The sequence below is a fragment of the Amblyraja radiata genome, chromosome 7, assembly GCF_010909765.2.
Source record: "Amblyraja radiata isolate CabotCenter1 chromosome 7, sAmbRad1.1.pri, whole genome shotgun sequence".
In the NCBI taxonomy this organism is placed as follows: Eukaryota; Metazoa; Chordata; class Chondrichthyes; order Rajiformes; family Rajidae; genus Amblyraja; species Amblyraja radiata.
In genome coordinates this window covers 30,403,892-30,423,579 of record NC_045962.1, presented here as the reverse complement: position 1 = coordinate 30,423,579, position 19,688 = coordinate 30,403,892, and the positions used below count along the sequence as shown (strand labels likewise).

General features: G+C 43.5%; 1 protein-coding gene across 5 annotated transcripts in view; it reads left to right on the top strand.

Moving 5' to 3' along the window:
- kalrn (kalirin RhoGEF kinase) overlaps positions 1–19,688 on the top strand; it is a 612,442-nt gene that overhangs the window by 404,126 nt on the left and 188,628 nt on the right. For all 5 annotated transcript variants that reach the window (XM_033024025.1, XM_033024026.1, XM_033024024.1 and 2 more), the window contains exons 31-33: positions 2,199–2,300; positions 4,266–4,408; positions 5,567–5,669. In XM_033024025.1, coding sequence (XP_032879916.1) covers positions 2,199–2,300; positions 4,266–4,408; positions 5,567–5,669 — 348 coding nt within the window. The remainder of the gene's footprint in view (positions 1–2,198; positions 2,301–4,265; positions 4,409–5,566; positions 5,670–19,688) is intronic.

Here is a 19,688-nt window from a genome sequence, read left to right as displayed (position 1 = left end):
CAGAAGGACCTCTTTGCTCCTATACTCAACTCCTCACGTTATGAAGGCCAACATGCCATTCGCTTTCTTCACTGCCTGCTGTATCTGCATGCTTACTTTCAGTGACTGATGTACAAGGACCCCCAGGTCTCGTTGTACTTCCCCTTTTCCTAACAGACACCATTCAGATAATAATCTGCCTTCCTGTTCTTGCCACCAAAGTGGATAAACTCACATTTATCCACATTATACTGCATCTGCCATGCATCTGCCCACTCACCCAAGTCACCCTGCATCCTCATAGCATCCTCCTCACAGTTCACACTGCCACCCAGCTTTGTGTCATCTGCAAATTTTCTAATGTTACTTTTAATTCTTTCATCTAAATCATTAATGTATATTGTAAATAGCTGCGGTCCCAGCACCGAGCCTTGCGGTACCCCACTAGTCACTGCCTACCATTCTAATAGGGACCCATTAACCCCTACTCTTTGTTTCCTGTGTGCCAACCAATTTTCTATCCATATCAATACCCTACCCCAATACCATGTGCTCCAATTTTGCCCACTAATCTCCTGTGTGGGACCTTATGGACTGGCTCTCCCTTTTCCGTTTTACTGGTTACATCCTCAAAAAAATTCCAGAGAATTAGTCAAGTATGATTTCCCCTTCGTAAATCCATGCTGACTTGGACCGATCCTGTTACTGCTATCCAAATGCCCCGCTATTACATATTTTATAATCGACTCCATCATCTTCCCCACCATTGATGTCAGGCTAACTGGTCTATAATTCCCTGCTTTCTCTCTCCCTCCTTTCTTTAAAAAGTGGGATACAATAAGCTACCCTCCAATCCACAGGAACTGATCCAGAATCTATAGAACATTGGAAAATGATCACCAATGCGTCCACAATTTCCAGAGCCACCTCCTTGAGTACCCTGGGATGCAGACCATCAGGCCCTGGGGATTTATCAGCCTTCAGTCCCATCAGTCTACCCAACACCATTTCCGGACTAATGTGAATTTCCTTCAGTTCCTCCGTCACCCTAGGTTCCCTGCCCCCTCGTACATCTGGGAGATTGTTTGTGTCTTCCTTAGTGAAGGCAGAACCAAAATATCTGTTCAACTCACCTGCCATTTCCTTATTCCCCATAATAAATTCACCTTCAAGGGACCCACATTTGTCTAAGCTAATCTCTTCACATACCTAAAAAAGCTTTTATTATCTTCCTTTATATTCTTGGCTAACTTACCTTCGTACTTCATCTTTTCTCCCTGTATTGCCTTTTTAGTTACCTTCTGTTGATCTTTGAAAGTTTCTCAATCTTCTGGCTTTCCACTCATCTTTGCTATGTTATACATCTTCTCTTTTATTTTTATACTGTCCCTGACTTCCGTTGTCAGCCACGGTCGCCTCTTGCTCCCCTTAGAATCTTTCTTCCTCTTTGGAATTAAATGATCCTGCATCTTTCGGATAGACACTGAGAATATATGAAAACATTTTGAACCATTTTTATTTGATATATGTGGTTTACTGGTTTCTTTATTATCATGTGTACCAAGGTGCACTGAAATACCTTTTTTGCAAACAGCTCAGTATGACTATCACCATACATATGCGTAATCCCCCAGTCAGTGCAGATTGTACAGAGCTGCCCACTGGTTCTATATGCAAGAGTCACCATGTAGGCACCATTTTACAGTCCAGCTGCAGCTGACCACAAAGGCCTGTTGTAGTCATAACCTCTATTCTGGTCGTCCCGTGAACAGCCCTATTTAGCCCTTGTTCTCCGAGGGGCGCCTCTAGCAGCTGACCTTGAGGGCGTGGAAGATAAGACCCCCCCAAGTTCTTCTCACCAGGCCCTTTCTCCAGCGTCCGCCACCGTCTCCCTCCATCCTCCTCTCCGCGGCTTCCCTCTCCCATCGGGTTCCCTGTTCCGCGGTGGCCGGGCTGTTGGGATATGGCCGCGGCTCAACAGGATTCCCTCTCTGGGCGGGTTCCGCATATTTTTTATTCTGAATAAAGTTTACTTTTGGGAAGAAACTAAAAAGACAATAGAGTAGGAGCAGCTCCAGACTGCAGCAGTGCTTAATCGTCTGGTTAATGATATTGCAAAATATTTTCATTTGGACCCAATTGTGTATGAGAAAGATAAGCCGTAGTGTTTGATTTATATTATAACTTATTTGGCCACGTTTCCTCTGCTTCTATTTCAGACATCAGAGCTGGGGGTGACAGAGCATGTCGAAGGTGATCCCTGCAAATTTGCTTTGTGGGTGGGACGAACGCCTTCCTCTGATAACAAGACTGTCCTTAAAGTAAGCACTAACCCATTCATTTTATTTTGTGGATGATAGCAAACACGTTACTGCATAATTTGTATCAATCAGAAAGAGATAATGAAAGTTTATTGTTTTGCAAACAATAAGGATTGATTCACTTTGTTAAACTAAACTTTCTATTTTGACTGGCTTTATCAAGTCAAGATAGACAAAAAATGCTGGAGTAATTCAGCAGGACAAGTAACATCACTGGATCGACCCGCTCGGTCCGCTTTAACCAACCTGATCTCCCGGTGGCTCAGCACTTCAACTCCCCCTCCCATTCCGAATCCGACCTTTCTGTCCTGGGCCTCCTCCATGGCCAGAGTGAGCACCACCGGAAATTGGAGGAGCAGCACCTCATATTCTGCTTGGGCAGTTTGCACCCTAGCGGCATAAACATTGACTTCTCCAATTTCCGGTAGCCCTTGCTGTCTCCTTCCCTTCTCAGCTCTACCTCAGCCCTCGGGCTCCTCCTCTTCCTTTCTCCTTTCTTCTCCCCCCCCACCCTACATCAGTCTGAAGAAGAGTTTTGGCCCTAAACGTTGCCTTTTTCCTTCGCTCCATAGATGCTGCTGCACCCGCTGAGTTTCTCCAGCACTTTTGTCTACTCTGGATAGAAGGAATGGGTGATGTCTCAGGTCGAGACTGAAGAAGGGTCTCAACCCAAAATGCAACCCATTCCTTCTATCCAGAGATGCCTGCCTGTCACACTGAGTTACTGCAGCATTTTGTGTCTATCTTCCGTTTAAACCGGCATCTGCAGATCCTACACATGTGTCAAGTCATATATGCAATGAAGTGTAATTGAAGTGGATCAAGGTCATTTCTGTTGACTATAGGAAGAGTGTAACATCCTTTATCAGCTATTTTCATGTCACGAGCTAGTTTTATAATTGCTGAAGTCCTATATTTACATCCTAATAATGTATCTGGACTTCTAGAAAACTAATGCCAAAGTGGATTTGGTGCATCATGCAAAATAATGATCTAGGAAAATATGTATGGGTGAAATATTGGTACCAAAATATCACGGATATTACCCAGCAACAAGCCATTATTGTAGGAACCATTCATCTGTTGGTGCATGAATGAACTCCATCAGCTGGAGAAGCTCAGTAATAAAAAAATTGTCTTCTAGCTACAAAATAATATAAAAACAAGGATGTTATGGGCCTGTCCGACTTAGTCTATTTTTAGGCGACTGCTGGCGACTGTCATAGTCGTAGCAGGCCGCCGGAAAACCGGCGACTGGATCCCCCCTTCGACATAAAATTTGAAATAGAATCATACTACGTAATCCTGGCGACTGCCTACCACAGCTCCTACGTCAGGAGGTCAAGCTACGCTCATTGGCGTCAAGCCAACTGTCGCCGACTGTCACCAAAAAGTTTTGAACATTCCAAAATCCAGCGGTGACCAGAAAAATGCGACTGAGGAGACTACTCAAGACCATATTCCCGGCGACCATGTGGCGACAGCCTAGTCGCCTAATAAAATCACCTGAGGAATGGAAAGGGGGAGAGACGAACACAGAACATAAGGTTCACCTAAACATGGAAAATCCACTGTTCATACCATTGGGTTACAGACTACCCAATTTGTTATTACTGGGTCTCTCGAGATGCTGGAGTTTATTCATGAACCTTCAAATGAGTTGTTTCTATAACAGTGACATGTTGCTGGGTAACTCCCATGGACTTTTGGTGCTAATATTACACCCATGCACATTTCCTAAATGATTATTCTTAAGCAGCATGAAGCACAAGCCCACTTTGGAACCCAACATCTGCAGCCTCTTGTGCCATCAGTAATTCTAATATCATGATCAAGAATTTTCAGGGGGTTTACCCACTCTATCACCATGTCTTTGATATAAATTTGATAGGAGCTTTGCAGGTCATTGACATTACTATCACAGTGATAAAATCTTATAAGATCTCGTCTTGTTTTCTTCTGAAGGCGTCCAACATTGAAACAAAGCAGGACTGGATTAAAAATATTCGGGAGGTAATACAAGAAAGAACCATCCATCTGAAAGGAGCCCTGAAGGAACCTATCCATCTACCCAAAACCCCAGCAAAACAAAGAAATAACAGTAAAAGGTAATCTGCTCAAGTACAAGGTGTATGCATTGTCTTATTTGTAGGGATTTTCAGTCATAGAGTCAGAGACCCATTCAATCGGACTTTGTCTGTGTGGATTTTGTACGTTCTCCCTGTGACCGCGATGGTTTTCCCCGGGTGCTCCAGTTTCCTCCCACATTCCAAAGATGTACAGTTTTGTAGGTTAATTGGCTTTCGTAAGGTGTAAGATTGTACTTGGTGTGTAGGATAGTGATAGTGTACAGCGTGATCGCTGGTTGGTGTGGACTTGGTGGGCCGAAGGGCCTGTTTCCACGCTGTATCTCTTAAGTTTAAAGTCTAAAAATGCTGTTTGACCCACAGAATTACTCCAGCATCTGCAGTTCCTTGTTTCTGCAAAACTTCCACGTGTGACCTTGCCAATACCTTAAACAACTGCAACAGAACACCCAATTCCTGCACACATTGCACTGGATGATAAAGGCCAGCATGCCAATAGTTGTCTTCACTCACTAAATTTCCACAAAAATCACTAAACTAATACTCATGAGGAAGCTGTAACATATCTATCCCAGAATAACTCCATGAACTCACCACCTCCACACTTCCACTCTCTCCCTGCTCCCACTTTATTTTATAAAACAAAGTACCTGTACTGTGTATCAGAGAATATTTATGATTTTACAATCTTTTCTTTTGTGCTTTCAAACATTCGAAACTTTTGTGAATTTTAAGACTTTTGCATTATTTCTTCCTTCTTTATTTACCCTTCCAGGGCCCATGAACCACCTCCTGTTTCAGTTTTAGAGATACAGTGTGGAAATAGGCCTTTCACACCATCAAATCTGCACTGACCAACGATCACTCATACACTCGTTCTCTACTGCACACTAGGGACAATTTACCAAACCTCATTAACCTCCAAACCTGCACGTCTTTGGAATGTGGCAGGAAACCCGAGCGCCTGGAGAAAGCCCATGAGGTAATAGGAAGAATGTGAAAACTCCATAAAGACTGTGTCGGAGGTCAGGATCAAACCCAGGCTTCTGGTACTGTAAGGCAGCAACTCTACCGCTTCACCATTGTGCCACCTTCAGTATCAATTCTATCAATGCAATACTCTCTGCATCATTGGTTGAAGAAGCAATGGCAGTAATTTAATGTTCTTCTTATCCTTAGGGATATGGGAGAAGATGGTGATAGTCAGGGAGATGGTAGCAGTCAGCCAGATACTATTTCCATTGCATCAAGGACCTCGCAGAATACCATGGACAGTGATAAGGTAAGTGCACTTTGCATGGAATCTGCAGGCCATTAAAATATTTTTTTAAGGATTATTTTGCCAACAATTGTGAATGTTTATCCTCTGTTGGAATTGTTCTTCCTAATTAAAGGATCACATGTCTTTATAATCTCTAACAAAACTTCTTCTCAGCCTCTTTTCTAAAGATAAAAGTCTAATTTCAATAGTTCTTTTTTCCTGACATTTGTAATCCTTTATCTCTGGTACTTTAGCCAGTGAAGAATATAAGGTTTGTTTTGGTACTCTGGATCTTTTTTAAGGAGTGAACCTTATCTCACTGGTCAGAGTCCAGCTGTGAATTGGGCATCACTGTAGCTGTCCTTGAAAAATGAAGACGTCAAGCACAAAGTTGATTGCAACAGAATATATGCGTCCATAGGCAGTTTCCATTCTCTCTGAGTTAAAAAGGTTAAGCTGAAGTCCAATCTAATGTCTCAATGGTTCAATGGTTCTTTATTGTCACGTGTGCACAGCACAGTGAAATTCTTTTGCACAACCCACAAATGCACAATCGCCATATTTGGCGTTGTTTGCAAAGAAAAAGTCCAAAGTCCGGTTCACATGTTGGAAATACAGGAGCTCCCCCAGGTCAGCCCACAGAATCTAACAACTCTGACAAGTGGAGATCATGCACTGGCTTTAATAACTGGGGTAAAGGTAAGATGGTCCTTTTGCATTGATTGTGAATAATTTAGGATATGGAAGGCAATGAGATATCACCTCAGCCATCTTTTTCAATTTCTTAACTCTGCGACATGCTGTATGTTGTTTTTTGCGCATGGGCAAAATATGATGGAGAGTTTTTATTTTAATGATTTGTACATGGGTTATGGGTACCACTGACATTTATTGTCCATTCCCCTGAACTGTTTCAGAGGGAAGTTGAAAGAAAACCCTGCATTGGGCTGAGAATTGCTGAGAGTCCAAACTGGATAAGGATGGCAGAATTCCTTCACTGGTGCACATCAGAGAACCAAATATATTTTTGACATTAGTCCAGCAATTTTACCATTAATAAATTAGATTTTTATTCCAGATTTATTTACTTACTTGAAATACCTTACCTGAAAACCGCAGGTCTATGGGGTGTGGGAGGAAACCGGAGCATCCGGAGGAAACCCATGGGGTTGCAGGGTGAACGTGCTCACTCCACGCAGACAGCACCCAGGTTCAGGATCGAACCTCAGGCCGCTGGCACTGTAGGTCAGCAGCTCTACCAACTGCGCCACTGTGCCGCATTATTAATTCCATCTACCGCCAAAATCCACTGCAGTCTCGCACAAAGGTTTGCTCAAACGTGCCTCCCAAACATCCCTGAAGAGCGAGGGCAGAAGTCATACAGGAACAGAATTCCTGTTGAATTTGACATTAACCTCACTTGAAAATATATTGCCCCTTCTTCACTATAGTTGGCTTCACATTTTGGTCCATAGTTCTGAGGGAAAGATTACATTCGATGGGCTGCAGCAATTAAAGATAAGCTAAACTGGCCTTCCGAGCAAATGTATTCCTGTAAGGGAATTAAATAAATGATATATGTGGCATTTGTCTAAGTCACTGTAGGCAGTTGATTGATCAATAGCATGCCATTTCCAAACTGTCGAGGAAGTACTTTGAAACTAGAATTTGTGAATTTATGCAACAAATCCAGTCCAATATTGAGCCTAGTACCTTTAAGATTATCCAAGAGCTCATGAAAAATGGGTCACTGTGGCACACTTAATTTTCCAAAAACACTATACAAAGAACTCTTTATTTGAAGAAATACTGCATTCTAGCACTCTAACGCAGCAACAGATTACAGCGGATGAGTATAAAAAGTGATTTAATCTGGCTGAAAATCTGTTGTGTGACAGCATTTGTGTTAATGAAGCTGATTGACCAACTTTAATAAGGACCGGTAAGTTAATATTTTTAGTTAATGTTTGACCGTTATTGGTTTAGAGCTAAGACCTTGCATCGTAACGGTTTATTTGTTGTAAATTTACATGCTAAGAAAACCAAGAAGAAACATTTCTTAAAGCGGCTCACAACGAGCAATGTCGGGTTTGCTTTGTTGAGCATTATTCACAAATTGCACGTTCATCATCAGATGAGGGCAGAATTAAAACAAAATACTGAATACTGAAAATACAGAATTAAAGCAAAATCCTGCAGATGCCAGAAATCTAAAATAAAACAGTAAATGCTGGAAACGCTTGCAGATTTGGCAGCTTCGGAGAGACAAATGGGGTTAACATTTCGACAATGACCATCAGTTCAAGGCAAAGAAGCTTTAAGGTGCAGGGGGTGGTTTAAAAGGTAAGATCTGCGATAGGGGATTCCAGGTTTAAGGAAAAAAGGGGCAATAAAGAGAAATAAAGAAAATCAATAGAAATGTTGATGGAACATGTATTTGGGAAAAGCAGAATCATTATCTGAAATTAAACTGAACAAGAGAGGATTGTGTCCAGCTTGATTATCTTTGAACGGACTGTTTTTGCAACTACAGAGGCTTTAAAATAAGCTGGTGTGGTACTAAAGCATGTAATGTAAGACAATTTCTTCAAGAGAGAAAAAGAAACAAGGGAAAAATTAGGTAGATAAAGCAGTTTATAAGGTGGCTATTTTTATTCTGGAAAAGTGGTAAATCAGACATGTTTTCCCATTTACTGTTGTACAGTGGCAAAAATTGTCATTTTATTAAAATAAATTGGAGCACATGTGATCAAATACCAAAATAGCATTGTGCTGTTACTGAATACAAACGGGAATAGGAAAAAAAACAAGTGAGCAGATGAAAGGATTAATACAAGACACATCTCTGTAAATATGTCATATGTTGCTCCAAAATCTGTTATGGCCCATTAATGCGTCTTATCCGGGCAACTGAACATTTCTTCTGGCAATGCATGGCTCCATTTTGTTCACGATTCCAGAGCTACAATTAAATCAATTATTATCCAGAGAAAAAAACCTTGCATATCATTTAAAAAAATAAAAAACCTCACAGTGCAAACAATTCTAGTGGATATCTAGATTGGACATATTTCTCAGAAGAAACATTTTATCCAGTCACATTACTAACTAAGGAACCTTTGTTAAACTAGCAGATGTGATCTTCAAGGACATCTCTCTTTTAAATGGATAAAACATGGCCAATTAATTTTTAAGATGGATGAGTAGATGCAGATAGGATTTGCTCAGAATTTTTCAGATAACAGAGAATTTGGGCTAAAAAGTTAAATTATGGAGCTGGGTTCGTACTCATTTGAACAAAGCATTTTAAGAAAAGATTTGTAGAGAAGCAGAAGACCATAAATTGTATAGATAGCATGGTTAGAGTAGGTTGATGGTTTAAGGACCAGGATATGTGATAGCAATTTGGACAAAAAAATGCAAGGGGAAGGTGAGGAAACACTAAAAGCAGTTGTGGTCTGGAATTCACTGCCTACAAGAGTAGTGGAAACAAAATCATTCAGAGCCTCCAAAGAGGAATTGGACAGACATTTGGGACTTTGGTTCGGTCAAACTTGGAGTATTACATTTGCTTCTGGCTGCCCTTTTCTTTTAAACATCACAGGAAGAAAGTGGAGTTATTGAAAGTGACAGAGTGAGTTGCGAGGAGGGTGCTATGAGGCTGCAGGGTGCCTTGTATAGGTTTGGTGAGTGGGCAGAAGCATGGTAAATGCAGTGTAATGTGGATAAATGTGAGGTTATCCACTTTGATGGCAAGAACAAGAAGGCAGATTATTTTCTGAATGGTGTCAGATTAGGAAAAGGGGAGGTGCAACGAGACCTGGTTGTCCTTGTACATCAGTCACTGAAAGTAAGCATGCAGCTACAGCAGACAGTGAAGAAAGCAAATGGCATGTTGACCTTCACAGCGAGATGATTTGAGTATAGGAGCAAGGAGGTCCTACTGCAGTTGTACATGGCCTTGGTGAGACCATTGAAGTATTGTGTGCAGTTTTGGTCTCCTAATTTGAGGAAGGACATTCTTGCTATTGAGGGAGTGCAGCGTAGATTAGTAAGATTAAACGAGAACTTACCAGTTTGAAGTTTGATCTTGATTTTATGAGGAGTTACGATGAGCGATTACGTGAAGAAGGGCCGTCCGTCTGCGTGCGCGTCAATCTTCAAAGCAGCGGTGTTAAATCACAGATAAAAAGAAGACCTGAGAATAGTAAGATTGAAGAAACCTGAACTTCCATGTGACCTTGATAGTATGAGGGTGGGAGCGGTGGGCACGTAATCGCTCATCGTAACTCCTCATAAAATCAAGATCAAACTTCAAACTGGTAAGTTCTCGTTTAATCTTACTATTTTACTTCGGAGTCACGTGAGTGACTACGTGAAGATTTCAAAGCTCTGTGATTTTACGCCGGTTACGAATCCAGGCATCACACACTGAATGGATTGACCATGGAGGCGTGTAATCATTAAAGCATTCAGACATTACGTAGTTAAGTAAGGACACTGATGCTTTAAATGAAAGAAAAGTTTTTAAAAACTAGTTTCCACTCCCAACCTTGGGGGTAAACTATGGGACAGAACTTAAAATGGTACGTGCAAACACCCCCAGTCCGGTAATAGGTTTGTTATAAAACCGGTGGACCGTTATTTCATTCGTCCATCCTGCAGCCACTAGGATGTTGTCAAGAGGCACGTCCATTGCTCTTGCTGCCGACGTAGATGCAGCCCTGGTGGAGTGAGATTTAACCATATGAACGTTCACTCTGTTACCGCCATTACCCCCTTTGACCATCTGGAGATGGTTTGTGTTGACACCTTCTGGTCTGTTCTGAGCCTCTGTGGTTCTCCGTAACTCTCAGATAGTGGTGTTAGTATGTTATCACACACACAACCGTAGGTCCTCTGGATATGCCAAGAACTGGATCTCCATCCCTGGCATTCCTGGCCTGCTATGTTTATATCAGGTTCCTGATTACGAATGTTATGTTGTTCATATTGGTGGTCATGTGGTCCAACCGTAGCTTTTGCAGTGTCTGGACTCTTTGTCAGCATACCACCTTCAGGGTTAGTTATAGGCGGTCCCCACTGTCAAAGTAGGGTTAGTACCACGCTAACATCCCATGTCCGTGTACCTTGGTCTTAGAGGTATTAGATTGTAAATTCTCTTCATGAATTTTGTTGTAAAGGGGTGCGTTCCTATCGACCTGTGCCCTGCTTGCAGCATCAGATAGGAGGAAAGTGTGCCTCTGGCACTATTGATTGCACTATAACTTTGTTTATAGTTATAGTACAGAGTTGATAGGAAACTCCAAAACATCTGTTATCCGAACTGTGTTGTATTTGTTCGGACAGTCCTATGCCTTGAAATGGCCTCCTCAGAATCTGCAGACCAACAAGTTAATACGTTCGTGTAGTGGATGATTACTCCCTGTAACTGGGTTCACTAGGAGGTCCCTGCTCTTGGGTACAGCCATAACTGGCTGGACTATAGTTCCCAAAATTTTTGGGGACCAGGCTTGAGTAGGCCAATCTGGCACTACCAATATGCCTGTGGCTTAGTCTTGCTTGATTTTGGTCAAGCATTGGTTTGTGAGACAATTTTGCGGAAAGCATGCATAAACAATCTTCCCCAATTGAGGGAGAAAGCATCCACTGCCTTTGTTCCTGGATCCTGCTTGCAGGACACATATCTGGGTAACTGATGGTTTAGTCTAGATGCAAATAGATCAAATCTGGTATGCCAAATCGTGTAGTTATTTCGTTAAATACTGCCTGATTCAACATCCATTCTGTGTTATTAAACATCCGTGATCCAGCATCTGTCAACGTGTTATATCTACCTCGTAGATTTCCCAAATATTCCTCTTGATACACCAGTGCCAAATGAGGTTCGACAATCTATCGTAAGATACAGATTTTACACCACCCTTGTTAGTGGATATGTGCCACCGCAGTGGTGTTATCAATCTGAATTTGAACAAGCACTGGTTGCATATTGCTACAGAACCCCTTGAGTCCAAATTATGCCCCCAACAATTCTGGGTAATTGATTCCATGTGTTGGGGAATTACAGACTCCTGCTCATTCCATCTGCCCCCACAGCTCTAGACTGTGTTAGTGGCTCCCCATCCTTAGCCGCTAGCATAGGTCTGAAGAACCCTTGATGGCTTTCAAGCAAATTTACTTTGAGCTTTCTCTCGTTCGTTATCCACCGTCGTTATTCAACAAAGGCCTCTGCTGGCAATCCATAGTTTTGCCAATTTTGCCTGCATGGAATCTGAGTGTTCGTTCCTTTGCTCGCTGTAATTCTGGTAATGCAAAGGCCCGTACGTACTGCTGGAAAGGCGGCTACTATTTGCCAATTACACTCGCTGTTTACCTGATAGATGGCTAGTATTTGACTATCAGGTCATAGCAGGCTTGATTAATATAGTCGTTTGCCCCTAGGCAAAGTCACCAACATATTTACTGTTTTTGATAGTAAATTCTAGGTAATCAATTACCCTTGTAGGTGTCAATTTTGATTTAACTGGATGGATGAGGTAACCAATTCTATCAAACAGGGTTTTGGTTTGCTTTGACTGTTGCTTCTGCCAATTCTTGCTGCCTCCAAAATGAAATTGTCCAAATATGCCATTACTATGTGGTTCTGAGACCTTTGTAGACTCAGAATTGGTTTCCGTAGTTTTGTCAATAGTCTAGGAGCTGATGTCAACCCATTTGGCAGATCCATACCATCCAGTTAAACTTCAAATATCTCCTGTTCTTAGTGAATAGACACCGAATAGTATGCATCTTTGAGGTCGATGCATGCCATGTGACCATTTTATAGGAAGCTCCTATAAAACAGTAGTTAGACCGTAACAAAATTACTGTTTCTAAAAGTCTATACTGCACAAATGAGTTAAACCTGGATGAAGTGACATCCTCCATCTGTCACATGTCCTGAATGGCAATCCTGCCCAAAATTACTGGGCCTGCCTTGAAGACAATTCCAGTCCGAGTTCCAAGTCTGCTTGGAACCTGTGTATGTTGTGCAGTAAAATTATCACGTTATTATCTGTTTTTTTTTGTTTAAAAAAAAAAAAAAAACCAGTTCTGAAATTTCATGTTGTTGTCATATTGAACAAGAACACAAGAGTAAATTACCAACATGTAACTGCTCCACAATCCCTTGTTTCAGTAAACTCAGACCCACCTACCTCCATGGCTACCGGTGGTCTTGTGGTAAGCCCAAAGGCCCCTGATGCGGATTCCTTTTCTCTCCTTGATTGGGAGTAGGACTGGTAAGGAGTGTGGATTCCATGTTTCTCCCGACCTCTGCTTGGATCTGGTCTGAAAACCTCATCATACTGAGCCTGCCTTGTAGGACAATTCTGGCCATTATTTTGAGTCTGCCTTGAAAGACGACTCTGATCGTATTTCCGTGCCCAGCTTTCAAGCTACCACCGGATTCAGTGAACCGCTTCCCCCCTATGGAGGTGTGGGGTGTGTTGTCACCTATGCGGATATTCTGCCAACTGCTGACTCTTGAGGCCATATGCACGCTTCAGTATGTTCATACTTTAAATTCGAGATCAGTTACCTACTGATCATTCACACTCCCCTCCACTGAGAGTGAGGTTCGTAGGCAGCCCTGAAAACAGGTGCTGCCGCAGGCCCCTGAGGATACCTGTGCTGACATTGCCCTTGCAGTGGACCTAAATGAGATTCTAGCTTTGGTCAGACTTCCATCCAGGGAAGCACCCAGTGGAACCTGGATGATTGCAGAAGCACTTATTTTCTGTTTGTTTGTATGGAAGCTTATTATTCCTTTTATGTAAAGCATTTTGGTGTTGACTTAAACAGTGCAATATAAGTAAAACTTACTTACTTACTTCCTTTCTTCTGCTTGTCCCTGGGAAGGTTTCCCCCCCCCCCTCTTCTTTGTACTCTGATTCAGAGTGGTTTCTTCCACATGTAGTTCCCCCTCCAATGGGGAAGACATTGGGCTGCCCCATGTGCGAGGCTCCCGGCACCGGCACTGCTGTAGGCCGTGCTGATACTGCTCCCTCCTTTGGAGCAGATCATTGTTGGAGCAACTTCTCCATATGTTGCTCCATGTGGGAGAAGTCGTCCTCAGACGCTCTCTGTTGAGGGAGGGTATCCCTCTTCCCCGGACTCATCTGAGTCAACGGGTTTGTTTAGACTTGCGGGTGGTATTATGTCCCGCAGGTCAACCACGGAGCTCCTGCTCCCGCGCAAAGTCTCCTGCCGATTTTGCTGTCGGCGCTAATGTCGGGAAGCGAGGCTCCCGGCACCGGCACTGCTGTAGGCCATGCTGATACTGCTCCCTCCCTTGGAGCAGATCATTGTTGGAGCAACTTCTCCATAAGTTGCTCCATATGGGAGAAGTCGTCCTCAGACGCTCTCCGTTGAGGGAGGGTATCCCTCTTCCCCGGACTCATCTGAGTCAACGGGTTCGTTTAGACTTGCGGGTGGTATTACGCCCCGCAGGACAACCATGGAGCTCCTGCTCCCGCGCAAAGTCTCCTGACGATTCTGCTGTCGGCGCTAATGTCGGGAACAAGACCGTCGCCCGCTATTTGGAAAGCTGCGGTCTTCGGCAGCCGACATCCCCGCGGGACGTCTCCTCGACATCTGGGCTCTGAAAAAAACTTCAAGACCGAAAGAACGCAGGTAAGTGATTCAACTTTCCTTACCTGCTCATCCCGACGGCCTGGGAGGACTCAGTGCCTGCCAGTCCGTCATGCGTGTTGCGTTCAGACATAATGACGCGCACGCAGACGGACGGCCCTTCACGTAGTCACTCACGTGACTCCGAAGTAAAATCACCAGGTTAATTTCCGGGATGGTGGGACTGACAAATGATGAATAGGTCGACTGGGCTTGTATTCACTGGAATTTAGGAAGATAGGGGATCTTTTAGAGACATATAAAATTCTTAAGGGATTGGACAGGCTAGATACAGGAAATTTTTCCCGATGTTGGGGGAGACCAGAACCAGGGGTCACAGTTTAGGAATAAGGGGTAGGCCATTTAGGACTGGGAAGAGGAACAACATTTTCACCCAGAGAGTTGTGAATCTGTGGAATTATCTGCCACAGAAGGCAGTGGAGGCCAATTCACTGGATGTTTTCAAGAGAGAGTTGGATTTAGCTCTTAGGGCTAACAGAATCAAGGGATATGGGGAAAAGACAGGAACAGTGTACTGATTTTGGATGATCAGCTATGATCATATTGAATGGTGGTGCTGGCTTAAGGGCCGAATGTCCTACTCCTGCACCTATTTTCTATGTTTCTATGTTTATTGTAGGAAGTGCAGAGGAGATTTACCAGAATGATGCCTGGATTTGAAGGTATAAGCTATAAGAAGAGAATGGACAGACTTATAGACAATAGACAGTAAACATTAGGTGCAGGAGAAGGCCATTCAGCCCTTCGAGCCAGCACCGCCATTCAATGTGATCATGGCTGATCATCCCCAATCAGTACCCTGTTCCTGCCTTCTCCCCATATCCCCTGATTCCGCTTTCTTTAAGAGCCCTATCTAGCTCTCTCTTGAAAGTATCCAGAGAACGGGCCTCCGCTGACCCTCTGAGGCAGAGAATTCCACAGACTCATAACTCTCTGTGTGAAAAAGTGTCTCTTTGTCTCCGTACTAAATGGTTTACACCTTCTTCTTAAACTGTGGCCCCTGGTTCTGGACTCCCCCAACATCGGGAACATGTTTCCTGCCTCTAGCATGTCCAAACCCTTAATAATCTTATATGTTTCAATAAGATCCCCTCTCATCATTCTAAACTCCAAAGTATACAAGTCCAGCCACTGCATTCTCTCAGCATATGACAGTCCCGCCATCCCCGGAATTAACCTTGTAAACCTACGCTGCACTCCCTCAATAGCAAGAATATCCATCCTCAAATTAGGGGACCAAAACTGCACACAATACTCCAGGTGTGGTCTCACTAGGGCCCTATACAATTGCAGAATGACCTCCTTGCTCCTATACTCAACTCCTCTCATTATGAAGGCCAACATGCCATTCGCTTTCTTCACTGCCTGCATGCTTACTTTCATTGACTGATGAACAAGGACCTCCAGATCCCGTTGTACTTCCGCTTTTCCAAACTTGACACCATTTAGATAATAATCTGCCTTCCTGTTTTTGCTACCAAAGTGGATAATCTCACATTTACCCACATTAAACTGCATCTGCCATGCATCTGCCCACTCACCCAACCTGTCCCAATCACCCTGCATTCTCATAGCATCCTCCTCACAGTTCACACTGACACCCAGCTTTGTGTCATCTGCAAATTTGCTAATGTTACTTTGAATCCCTTCATCTAAATCATTGTTGTATTGTTTTCTCTGGAGCGCTGGAGGTTGATACGTGAACTGATATAAGTATATACAATTATGAGTGGCATAGATAGGGTAGACAGTCAGAACCTTTTTTCCCAGGGTGAAAATATCAAAGACCATAGCTTTAAGGTGAGAAGAACAAATGTTTAAAGGGGATGTGAGGGGCAGGTTTTCTACACAGAGTGTCGTGGGTGCTTGGAACACACTGCCAGGGGTGGTGATGGATACAGGTACGATTGTGGTGTTTGAAAGAATATTAGATAAACAGTTGGATATGTGGGGAAGGAAGGATATGGATCGGGTGCAGAGGCAGGAGATGATATTTTTGCAGTCAAGTTTGGCACAGACATTGTGGGCAATAGGGCCTGTTCCTGTGCCCCACTGTTGCAATGTTCTAATTTTATACAGAGATACAGGGAAAGAGGAGAAGGGATATGGGTGTGCTAGTGGGAACTAACAGGGGCCTAGTGGGCCAAATAGCTTCCTTCTGTGCTGTCACAATTCTATAATTCTCTGAAGATAGCAATTATGATGCGGTTTTATATTGCAATGGCTGTGATTGGTAAATTGCCTGATGAGTGTAACAGTTTGCTGTCTCCTGTTCCTTGACTAAATGTTATTGGTGTTGAAAATAATTTCCTTCAAAAGCAAGTTAGATGTTGCCAAAGTTGGTATTTGTCAGCTGACACTTTCAAAGCCAAGCATAGAAATTAATTTGCATTTCAACATATTTGAAGGTCAGCAATGCCGTAAATGGTTGCACAATATTTTTTTTAAATTGGAGAGATTGGGAATAAATTATGTTCAGCTTAAGTTTCCTCTGTCAGTTGGACAAGAAAGCCATTTCACAAGATTGATTTTTCTGGTGCTGGAAAAGATACACTGGCCTTGAAACTGAATTAATTAAAGTAATGTTTGCGTGAGAGATAAAATTCAAACTCTTGAATGCCATAAAGGAAATTCTGAGAGAATAATGCAGGTTGCATAAATACTGCAGATTTCCTGCAGAGTGCTCCAGGTTCTGCCATGTTAGAGCCCTGATGTGCACGGCACTATCCAACAGTGCAATGCAAACTCGTGTGCTATTCCTATGATCTCACTCCACCTCGGCTTGGCTTGTAGAGGTGAATCAACTTCAGTGTAGGATCACTGAATTCTAAATAGTAGGAGCATTTTAAACTTTTTATTCAAGCACAATGATTATACGACATCACAGCACAGCATTAAAATATCTGCAGACCTCAACTAAAAACTGAACATATCATAACTAACAAATTAAATAAACTATGGAACTGGAACTAAAGGACTGAAGACTGAACATGACTAGAGACAAAAGACATTGGACATTCACACATAACTCTTACAAAGAATACACTGCTGAAAAACAAGCTTCCTTATCTACATAGGGTGATTGATGCCCTTTGAATACAGCTATCCAGGATGAAAGCCACATGGATTAATTTGCTGTGCAGCTGGCTGACACCTGACTGTACTTCATAGTTTTCACAGCCCCCTGTCTGAACAGAAACAACAATTCTGGGAATCTCACACCTTGCAATGTGCTAGCTCCCACATGATTCAGGTATGCAGAAACAGACTTTCACCAAGGTGGGACGGAATGCTTCATCATTGCAAACAGGGAAAGAACATACAGTGCTGGAGCAACTCAGTGGGTCAGGCAGCATCACTGGAGAATATGGATGAGTCCTATGTGTAGTTCCTTGTTTCTACATTGCAGACAGGGGTCCTGTTCAAAGAGATCCAAAGCCATAGAGTCTGGCTCCAGGCACGTGCTTACATATATACTTATCCCAACCCGTCATCAAAACCAACCATTGCCTCTCTGTTGCCCCTATCTACCGAGAGCCGTGCATGATCCTTGACATACCCAAACATCAGCGCACGGCAGCCCAATGGCTGCCTTATAGTGCCAGAGACCCAGGTTTATACTTGGTTTATACTCTCTAGAATTTAGGAGATTGAGAGGGGATCTTATAGAAACTTACAAAATTCTTAAGGGGTTGGACAGGCTAGATGCAGAAAGGTTGCTCCCGATGTTGGGGAAGTCCAGGACAAGGGGTCGCAGCTTAAGGATAAGGGGGAAATCCTTTAAAACCGAGATGAGAAGAACTTTTTTCACACAGAGAGTGGTGAATCTCTGGAACTCCCTGCCACAGAGGGTAGTCGAGGCCAGTTCATTGGCTATATTTAAGAGGGAGTTAGATGTGGCCCTTGTGGCTAAGGGGATCAGAGAGTATGGAGAGAAGGCAGGTACGGGATACTGAGTTGGATGATCAGCCATGATCATATTGAATGGCGGTGCAGGCTCGAAGGGCCGAATGGCCTACTCCTGCACCTAATTTCTATGTTTCTATGTTTCTATGTTTGATCCTGACTACGCTGTCTGTACAGAGTTGTTACGTTCTCCCTGTGACCACCCTGTTTTTTTCCGGGTGCTTGGGTTTCTTCCCATATCCCAAACATGTTTGTAGGTTATTTGTCCTAGGTAAAAATGGTGAGTAGACAGGCCTATTTCCATGCTGTATCTCTAAAGTCTATAGTCTAAATCGCCTGATGTCTTCTGCCTCTCTCTTCCAAGCTATTTGAGATGCATTTTGCCATTGACCCATAATAATAATAATAATAATATCTTTTATTGTCATTGCACGTCAGTGCAACGAGATTTAGTATGCAGCTCCAACCGATGAAAAAGAAAAGTAAAATAAATAAATAAGCTGTGTGACGTGACCATCCGAGGGAGACAGTCTAGGGGGGGTGGGGGGCACTCAGCAGGGCCGGTTCAGAGCCACTATAGCTCTTGGAATAAAGCTGTTTCTGAGTCTGGAGGTTCGGGCGTAGAAGGCCTTGTAACGTCTGCCGGAGGGAAGTAGTTCAAACAGTCCATTACAGGGGTGTGATGAGTCTTTATGGATGCTGACGGCCTTCCTGAGGCACCGTGTGTGGTAGATGCCCTCCAAGGCTGGTAGCTCTGTCCCAATGATCCTCTGCGCTCTGTGGACGACGCGCTGAAGAGCTCTCCTCTCCGCCTCCGTGCAGCTGAGATACCACACAGAGATGCCATACGTTAATATGCTCTCTGTGGTGCAGCGGTAGAACGTTGTCAGCAGCTGTTGGGGCAGACCAGTCTTTTTTAATGTCCTCAGGAAGAACAGTCGTTGCTGTGCCTTCTTGACCAGCACAGCGGTGTTGGTGGACCATGTGAGGTCCTCTGAAATGTGAGTGCCCTGAAACTTAAAGCTGGACACTCTCTCCACACTTTCCCCGTAAATGGCGATTGGGGCGTATTCTCCATTGTGGGACCTCCTGAAGTCAATAATCAGCTCCTTGGTCTTGGAGGTGTTTAGTGACAAGTTGTTACGTGTGCACCAGTCCGCCAGGTTCTGCACCTCCGCCCTGTATTTTATTTCATCACCGTTGGTGATCAGCCCAATCACTGTTGTGTCGTCTGCAAACTTCACGATGGTGTTGGTGTCGAATGCAGGAACACAGTCGTGAGTGAAGAGGGAGTAGAGCATGGGGCTTAGTACACAGCCCTGTGGTGTGCCGTTGCTCAGGGTGATAGTGGAGGACAGGTGCGGACCCAGTCTCACTGCCTGCGGTCACTCCGTCAGAAAGTTCAGGATCCAATCGTATATCGGCGAGCTGAGGCCTAGC